The sequence below is a fragment of the Asparagus officinalis genome, chromosome 2 (genome assembly GCF_001876935.1).
Source record: "Asparagus officinalis chromosome 2, Aspof.V1, whole genome shotgun sequence".
Lineage (NCBI taxonomy): Eukaryota > Viridiplantae > Streptophyta > Magnoliopsida > Asparagales > Asparagaceae > Asparagus > Asparagus officinalis.
Genome location: NC_033795.1, coordinates 12,489,269 through 12,499,227, shown reverse-complemented (window position 1 = coordinate 12,499,227; position 9,959 = coordinate 12,489,269). Strand labels below are relative to the sequence as shown.

The following is a 9,959-nucleotide window of genomic DNA, read 5'->3' as shown; positions in this document are numbered from 1 at the left end:
TTTCTTTCTTTCTCAGTTTTCAGCTTTCTTTTATGATCTTCTGATGGCATAAAAGCTTTACAGTCTTAAATATTAGATGCCTTTTGTATGAATTTTATTAAACTTAAATATTTTACTCTTAAGGGGGGAACATGCTGAATTTGATTGTTCTTCTTTTCTCCTTGGGAACAGACTACTGGTTCTCTTTACTTCTGGGCTGCTCATTTAGCTGGTCCAGTCTGGGGTCCCTTTGCATCGTGGTGCTGTGCTTGGCTCGAGATGATTGGCCTTATTGCTGGAATCGGGACAATGGTAGCACTTCTATCCCTAAAGTGAGAATTATTGAATTCAAACATGGCATCACATTAGAGAAATGTATGGTTCCATTAACATTATCAGAGTTTAATTGGGATTTCCCAGTTGGATTCTGCGTACATGCCACTATAAGATTTCCCCTTCATGCTTTAATTAATGCATTTTGAACCGGGTCAGCTCATAAAATAACATAGAGCTCAAGATATACACATAATAAAGTACGTATGAGCATCAATCACATGTCAAATAATGTTTATTAGCTGGGGGGTTACTGAAATGTGTTTCCATGAAAAAATGCAATGGAATCAATAGCTAACGCAGAAGAGGATGGTAATGGTAATTGTTTGGTGGTCCCATCATCTCCTATAAGATATTAAAAAATCTAGGTAGATTCTACCATGTAGATTTTCATGATTGCAATCCTCCAGTGATGTTTTCTATGCTCTGCTTTCCTTGAGCTCCTTCACTTGCCTGTATCCTAATTTACACAGATATGGGTAGGGGTGCGCTACGGGTACAGGACACGGCAAATGATTGCAATCCTCAGTGATGTTTTCTATGCTCTACTTTCCTTCACTTGCCGGTATCCTAAGTTACACGGATACGGGTAGGGGTGCGCCATGGGTATAGGACACAACAAACTCGTGAAAGGTAGATGAAGGGGACGTTACTACATATACATGTATAAATAATAATAATAATAATTTACATGGACCCTTTGCGGTGACCCGGATGTTTGGGAGGTTCCAATATGGCTCCTACGGTCTTGGATTAGATTTCAAGTTGGGTTATAATTTTTTTTAAAATGAGATCAATATTATTATTTTCCATTTCACGTGTTATAAATTCAAATTCATATAACATTCGTAAGTCTCTTTTATAATATAGATAAATCTATAAATTATAAAATTGCTCATTAACTTGATATCCAAGTGGCCCTTTATAATTATAGTTCTGGACTGGGTAGGGTAGAAACAACTTGATTTACGTCCAACAAGCTCCAAGAATGATATGTGAAGTGTAGGATATATGTCCAAAAAGTATATGATGAGTTTTTTAAATTAAATCATGTATTCTATAATTGAGTACGCATTTGGATAAGTGTATGCAAATATCCAAGGAGCGTCCACTGAAGTTTCAGTGTTGGATACGGTTACGACACAAGTACGGTTTCAAATAGAAGTACCCATGCAACATAGTTTGTAATTAGTGGTATATTGCTTAAATATACGCTTAAATATACTTATTTTTCCATGGTTGAATATGGTAACTAGCACATAACTCAATTCCTCTATCTTTTGTGTAGGCATATGGAGGATCACAAACATTGCAAACTATCATTTTACTGAGTACTGGCACAAACAAAGGCGGGGGTTACTTTGCTTCTCATGGTGTATTTCTTGCTATGTATATTGGGCTTGCGCTCATATGGGCAGTCCTTAACATGTTTGCACTGGAACTAATTGCTTTAATTGACATGATTTCAGTCTGGTGGCAGGTAAACTAACTACTTGAGATCAGTAGATTTAAGTAAACCATTTGTCATTAGCATTTTAATGCAATGTTTTGATCAAATTCTACCTTCACCCTACTGTGGCACATGCATTAACCACATCATGATATCTAAGCATTCACATATATAAATATATGTATAGATGTATATTGTTGCTCGTTTATCCGCTGATCCTGTTAGAAGTACAAATTTTTACTATGACTAAGAACAATTACTAAGTACAAGATTTGGACAGTTGTACTAAGATTGGGCGTGGGCCGAGCTGTTAGACCCTAGAGGGGGGTGATTAGGGTCTTATGCTAATCTAATCCGATTTTATGCCAATTAAAATTAATTAATACGTTATCCTAGCAAGTATGAACTACAACAAGATATATGTGCTAGGATAAGCAATATGAACAACAAAGATATATCCTAGATGATGAATTATATATATGCAAGGATATATAAACTAACACAAGGGGTAAACAATATGAACTAGATAGTGGATCATATAAATAATGAGACAATGGCGAAATGAGCAATGAGCATAAATAAGAATAAACGCCAAAGCACATTCAAACACACAATATGATCACGGAGTTCGGACCTTCCGTCCTACGTCTCCGCTCCCCACTCCCGGGGAGAAATCCACTATCAACCGGGTTTTCTACGTTCACCCGAATAACGTTTACACCTCACAGTATCGGTTTTCAACGCTCACCGATCAACGTCACTCCTCACACTCGGTTTCTAGCTCACCGAAAACCTCACTACACACTCGGTTTCTAGCTCACCGAAAACCTCACTACACACTCACAGTGTAACAAATAAAAATTTGTTCTCTACAATAGATGAGAACACAATGAGAGCACAACTCAAGGTTACAATCTCTCACCACCCAACTATACTATGTATGTAAATACTAAAAGCTCAATGTGGGTGTGTAACAATGAGTAACATGAAATCTAACTCAAATAGCAAACTAGCAATAATAAGAATATATAAAAATCAATAATGAAATTGCTAGAGAAAGGAGTTAGAAAACTTCTCTAAGAACACAAAGAAGAGGATGAAGGGGATTGAGAATGAATCCCTCAATCTGCAGTGAAAACTTCCTCCTTTGTAAATAGAAACGTCAAAACTCAAACAAACAGTAAAACCCTAAACCCTTGGTTAAACTTTTGCTTTTCTTTTAAACATTTCTTGGTTAGCTTGAGAGTTGAAGAAATGGGGTTATTTATAACCGCCTCTCACAACTCAGCCAAGAAACCGAGAGGCAAAGAGCAAAACAGCCCCAAGGCAACGGTCAAAAAACTAGGCCGTTGGAGGCTGAAGGAAGCAGCTCGTCGGTCGTACCGGTAGGAAATTCGTCGGTCAGAAAAACCAGCCGAAAATTTATCATCGGTCGCCGGACCGGTCGACCGATCAGGCTCTCTGGTCGGCTTCAGTGAAGCTTATTGACCTTAGGTTCGGTCGACCGGGTTGGGTGCGACCGAGCGAAAACAGATAATGACACGGTATGAAAATTATTTTCTGCTGATTTTAAAACGCTGTTTAAAAATATCAAATAAAATCCAAAAAATGTAAAACTTTTGGAAATGATTGTAAACATGAATATAAACATGCTACAGCGACTGGTTATCAAAAAGGACTTCCCAAATGAAAAATATCATCATTTTGCAAACATGTTCAAAAACATGAAAACCTGAAAATTGATATTTTGATATTTTGTCATAAACCAACTTTTGAAACTTTGTGAATATTTTTATAGACTTAGTAAACATGTATAAACTGATATTGAAGTCTACAAACTAAGAATACAATATTTCACAAAATTGCATATTCTATGCAATAAATACAAAACACAATAGTAAAATATGAAACATGTGATTCTATATTTATAAACCATGAAAACTCAAAACTATGTATGTATATATATAACTATATATATGCATAGAAACCAAAACTTGTGTATATATATATATAATTATATTATATATACGAAGGAAAACCACATAAAATGTGTGTGTTAGATATTGAGCTTAGAGTATATAACACACATACACTATAAATCTAAACTAAATTACCCAAGCAATCTTGATCTTCAACGAAGCTCTATCTTGGTAATCTCGCGGATGAAGCTTTAACTTGGATCTTGAACTTTGAATAGCAAGGCTTCCCCGACATTCCGTCAACCTCCTTTGGATATGATCGTTGAAGCTCTATTCCATCCATCCTCCAACTACGTTGTTTGTCTACAATATATAAGAATGTACAAACACTAGACAAACAACATTAGTAATAAATTGTTTGTTAAACATCATCAAAACAAGAAGGCCAACACGAGCCAGTTCAAGCTTGTGAATCGGCTCGGCCTAGCTTAAGCCGGGCCGGGCCTGACCCGAGCTTGCTTGGGTCAGAGTGCGTCAGACCTACTTCTCTGACCCCTAGTTTGGGATTGGATCCAGCCCGACCCACATCCCTCATAGCTTTAGGTTGGGTCCGACCCGACCCAATGCAGATTGGGTCGCGAGTCGTCTCACGACCTGCATTTTTTACCTTTTCACATTTTTCTTTTCTATCTTTACTTGTATTAATATTTATTAAACTTTATCTTTGTTTGAAAATAAATGTCATCTCTTTGTTGTAATAAAATCATTAATCGTAATATATTTTTAAAGAACTTGTTAACAAAATCTTTATTCATGAGCACTGAACTTCTAATTATGACTAAAAAAAGTTGTATCATTGTTTGTGGGAAAATTTACAGTAAAAGAAACGAAGGAAAATTGATTTGTATTCCTTTAATCTCAGTTACAATTGGATTTCCTGATTACAAAAGAGAGGAGAATGATCTGGATTCTCCCCTTTGTTTAATTCTGGGTTCTTCATGGTGGCGATGGAGTGCCTCCTTCGAATGCTCGCGTCGAGTTTGCTCTCCGTTGACGATCCGACGTTTTGCTTCACTGGAACTTTGTCTTCTCCTCACGATTTGACGTTGTGGAGAACTCTGAACGAGTTTGAAACTCTATGAAAGAGTTGATTTAACCGAAAGTCGGTTATAAGCCAATGATGAAGAAGATCTTGTTGCCGATCTCCAAAGCTCCAACCGAAGGATGAAGGATCCTCTTTTCGCTGCCAAGAAGTTCTAACAGACCGACCTCCCGAACTGAATTGATTTTTAGTTATTTATAGGGGATTAAGGGGTGTAACCACCTCCTTAATTCGCTCTTAAGTAGGGTTAATGGGATGTAACCGCCCCTTAAATCACTCCTGAGTGGAGTTGTGATCCCCTCGTATCATGGGAAACGGTTTTGAAACCGTTCAGCTCGTGTTTGAACGAGTCAAATGCAAAATCCATGTTCTGATGCGTGGGAAACGGTTTTGAAACCGTTCAGCTCGTGTTTGAACGAGTCAAATGCAAAATCCATGTTCTGATGCGAATTCTGCGTTCAAACGCAGCGAGTCAAATGCAAAATCCATGTTCTGATGCGAATTCTGCGTTCAAACGCAGTGTTTGGAAGCTCAGACACAGCAATTTGGAAGCTACGTTGGCATCTTGTTGAAAGCTGCGTTTGACAGCTTAATTAGGAGCTGCGTTTGGCTGCAGGTGAAAGCTGCGTTGATAGCTTTCGGAGACTGCGTTTGCGGCCGAACATGAGCTGCGTTTGTAGCTTTTGGAGCTGCGTTTGTAGCTTTTGGAGCTGCGTTTGCAGCGGTTGGAGCTGCGTTGAGCTGCGGTTGGAGCTGCGTTGAGCAGTGGTTAGAGCTGCGTTGAGCTGCGGTATGATCTGCGTTGAGCTGCGTTCGTGGCTATGAACGCGATGCGTCTTGATGCTGGTTCGCGGGGAGGACTTCCACGTCTTGGTTTGAAGAGACCGTCGATTTGTAGTCTCTTTCTGTCAGAACGTTGCAAAGATCGTCGTTTTGTAATCTTTGCTTTAGCTCTTTGATATGTGAGAGTCATCAGATTGTAACTCTCGATGTTGATTGTGAAGGCTGTTGATTAGAGCTTTCATCAGTTGTTGCGAAGGTCGTCAGATTGTAACCTTCATCAGTCTGCGTGAAAGTCTTCAAATTGTAACCTTCTGGAAGTCGTCAGAGTGTAACTTCCATCATCGGTGTTTGATGGGGATCAGCTATCTGCAGTGATTTTTAGACAGCCTACAATCATCTAAGGATGGAAACAAAACATATAGTTGTATACCTTACACCCGTAAAACCATCTATAGGAAATAGCTATTGCATAAACTTTTTTCCTTTTAAACATAAATATATCATACAATTACTCATTGGATGCCATTAACTGTGAAACTCTTTCATATTTATTCTACCAAATATTATAATATCTTTATTACTTTATCTGAAATTTTGAAATATATCATGCAAGAAATAAAAAAAGTAACTCAAAATTTGTAGTGAGAGTATTTGTCTCTATTTCTTTGCTAAATCATATTTCATACACTGATACGTACAACTAAGTTACAAATATTGAGTCTTTACAACATAACTAACATTTAAGAGGAAGATTTGTTCAGATAAAAAATTAATCTTAATTCCACATGTCTTAGTATGTGCAAATACGTTAATTATTGTGAAAAAGATTCAGTTTTCTTTTTCTAAAAAAAGACATTGAGTTACATCTCATTTCACAAAATAAACTTAAATATGCATGAATGATGAGGTTCATCAGTTTTGTCACTAGACTATTTTTTGCTTATTATATTAAACAAAATGGGCTACCTATCAATTTTTCCTAAATACGTTAGTCCTCCAAAAACCAAAAGTGTTGCATGTTGCAAGAAACATACAAAATGAGGACCATTATGGAAAATCTCCCATATAAAACTATGACGAAGTTTCCCAATAGACCAAATAAAAAGTGCAGCTGTTAACTCTTTAACCCGACAAGCGATACACTAGGTTTATATTTTTTTATTTTAAAGATGAGCTAATATTTTGTCAGGCTGAAATTTCAAAAAAAAAAAAAATCATAGGCTGGAGTAGGCCGAGCCTACTTCTATGACCCTGCACTTAGGGCTGGTCCCAGCCTGGCCCGTGACTTTAGGTATATCATAGGCTGGGCCGGGTCGGGCCCGACCCACGATGAGTCGAGCAAGATCGTGACCTATGGCGGGCTGGGTCGGGTCAACTCGCGGGTCGACTTAGCCCACGCCTAACCCTAAGTTTTACCTTATCTACTAAAAATAACTTCAGTATTATCCTTCTCATGTAAGGGTATGCAAAAGGTAAAACAAATGCTCTGTCAATGCATGTAATAAAAATCTTGTATAATTCAGGAGGTTTTTATAGTTTTGGAGGATTTTCTATGATTTTAAAATTCAAAGGAAATTTTTTGAACCCTCTTAAGGTTCAAGTGGGTTTTGTGAAATTTACACTTTCTTCATCATGATTATATTTATAGTTGTCGTCTGCATGAATGTGAATTTCTTCAAGAGGTAATTTAATATGGCTATGTTTGGGAGCTCACTAAGGGAAGGGAAGGAAATGTAGGAAAAGGAAGGGAACTTGTCAATTTTCCCTTCCCTTCTTTTACCCCGCAATTTGGGGTGTAAGATTTTAATGTAAAATTTCTCCTCATTTCTCTCCTCTACCCTCCCAATAAACTCCCAAACAAGATTAAATTCAAATTTCTCTTCCCCTTTCCTTCTCTACCCTCCACCCAAACACAGATAAAGAACTGAGCTCCCTTTCATTTACCTTGCTTGTGATCATGTATGCACTGTAGTTTTCCCAAAATGGGCATCTCTAATGTTCCAAATCTTAGTATAATGATCTAAATTCAACTATATTTTCTAATGGCAGGTTATTGGAGGCTTGATTCTTGTCATAGCACTTCCATTGGTGGCACCAACTACACAATCTGCTTCCTATGTATTCACCCATTTTGAAACCTCACCAGAATTAACTGGGATCAGAAGCAAGGCATATGCCGTCATTTTATCCTTTCTTGTTAGCCAATATTCATTATTTGGATATGACGCTGCTGCACATTTAACAGAGGAAACTAAAGGTGCTGATAAAAATGGTCCGATTGCTATTCTTTCTAGTATTGGTATCGTCTCATTATTTGGATGGGTTTATCTCTTAGCTCTCACTTTCAGCATTCAGGTTCTTTTATCATCTTTTTTTTTGGATATTTATCTCGATTTTGTTTAATACATATTGAATGATCAGATAAATCCTTTATTACTTAACCAGTTGATATAATTATTGGTTAACTTTGGATACACCCTATACTATGATAGTGTAATCACTTATTCGTTAAATTTTTTATTAGCACTTACACCCTTGAACCTCAACGACTTCTCTCTTTTACCCTCCAGTTAAAGGAAAAATTAGTCTTTTTTTCAGTTAGACTGAGGGCGAAAGGTATTTTATTGTCATGTATTACCATATGACATCTCGATCTTACTCAGGAAATAATGTCGTTTCGAGTTGAGAAGGTTTAAGTGCTAAACAAGTACTTTACAGGGTGTGTATCTGCAATTAACCCTATATTTGTTTATGCAGAATTTTAACTACCTGTTCGATGCTAGCAATGAGACTGCTGGAACTTTTGTTCCGGCACAAATATTATATGATGCATTTCATGGGAGATACCATAACTCATTGGGAGCCATTCTTCTTCTGATTGTTATTTGGGGTTCGTTTTTCTTTGCTGGCCTCTCATCCACAGCTTGTGCAGCCAGAGTGGTAAGAAATAGTTGGCTTATTTTCTTGATTATGTAAAACTCCAACTTTCCCTAGAAAAGCATTCTGAAAAAAATCTGTTCAACCTTAAGAAAACATGTTATTTATCATTCTATAACCATAAGTTTCCTCGCCATGACTTTGGTTCTTTTTAAAGTGCAGTGGAGAGGACTTTAAGATACTAAGATAGAGTAAGACTATAACCTTGGCCACTCATCGCCACTTTGGAGTTTCGGTGTAGTGAAAGATGTTTGTTTGTGGAGCCTTAGTTTCTGTGTTTGTTTCTTTCTTTCATCGATTAGTGGTACTATGTCACTTTGGTGCTAACAGAAAGGGCATTAAGATATCAAAACAATTCAGATTCAAACACCATGGACACATTTATAGCAGATTTTAGAAAAAAGATATTATTGTGTAAAATTGTCGAGGTTCAGTCCGTGAAAGGACATTTACTTTACAGGAGTATGTTAGAGCATTAAATTGTAGCAGAACATTCATCATTAATTTGGCGTTTCGGTGCAATAAAAGAGACTTCAAGAACCATCATCATCATTTTGCAGGTTTATGCATTCTCAAGGGACCATGGAATTCCCTTCTCATCCTTATGGCACAAGTTGCACCCAAAACACAAGTCCCCTACCAATGCAGTATGTCTATGTACAGCCATATGCATTGTCATCGGCCTCCCCATTCTCCAAGGCAACGTCATCTTCGACGCAATCATCTCAATCTGCACCATTGGATGGGTTGGTAGCTATGCAGTTCCGATCCTTGCAAGGTTGGCCATGGCAGAAAAGAACTTCGAGCCAGGCCCCTTTTATCTGGGGAGAGCAAGAAGACCGGTTTGCTTGGTTGCGTTCCTGTGGATTTGTTATACTTGTTCAGTTTTCCTCTTACCTACAGCTTATCCTATTAAGTTGGGTACTTTCAATTACGCGCCGGTTGCCTTGGGGTTGTGCTTGTCTCTGATAATGTTGTGGTGGGTTTTGGATGCAAGAAAATGGTTCAAAGGGCCTGTTCGAAACATTGAGAGACAAAATGGAAAGGTGTAATGTTTGTAGGAATTAAACTCGATTTATGACTCAGAAACAAATTCGCCATCACTCGAAATATGCCAGAAGTATAAGAAAATAGATTGAAAGAGGATGAAGGGTTGTAATTATGATTAGTCCAGTAGAAAGGTCAGTGGAGTCGTAATAAAAAGTTGTTTTCTAGCCATTTGATGTATGATAAATAGCCAAAATTAAACTTCATACTATTTTCTTTTACTAGCTCGTTTGCCCCCTTCCTCCAGATCCTAAGAGCTCCTCCAAAACACCACCCGTATTGTCCAAATTTGTTTTTAAACTCCCATGCGTATGGTTTTTGAAGAGTGTGGTGTTCTATGAAACTTCAACATGTACAGTAATCTCCCCATATATGCTATTTGTGGAGGGGCTGCTTGTTTCCATATATT

General features: G+C 37.6%; 1 protein-coding gene across 1 annotated transcript in view; it reads left to right on the top strand.

Moving 5' to 3' along the window:
* Positions 1-9,736, top strand: part of LOC109830299 (amino-acid permease BAT1 homolog) — a 10,336-nt gene extending 600 nt beyond the window's left edge. Inside the window, exons 2-7 of the mRNA XM_020397528.1 lie at positions 1-22; positions 172-291; positions 1,601-1,792; positions 7,616-7,921; positions 8,324-8,506; positions 9,064-9,736. The exon at positions 1-22 is cut by the window's left edge and continues 158 nt beyond it. Coding sequence (XP_020253117.1) covers positions 1-22; positions 172-291; positions 1,601-1,792; positions 7,616-7,921; positions 8,324-8,506; positions 9,064-9,555 — 1,315 coding nt within the window. The 3' untranslated portion in view covers positions 9,556-9,736. The remainder of the gene's footprint in view (positions 23-171; positions 292-1,600; positions 1,793-7,615; positions 7,922-8,323; positions 8,507-9,063) is intronic.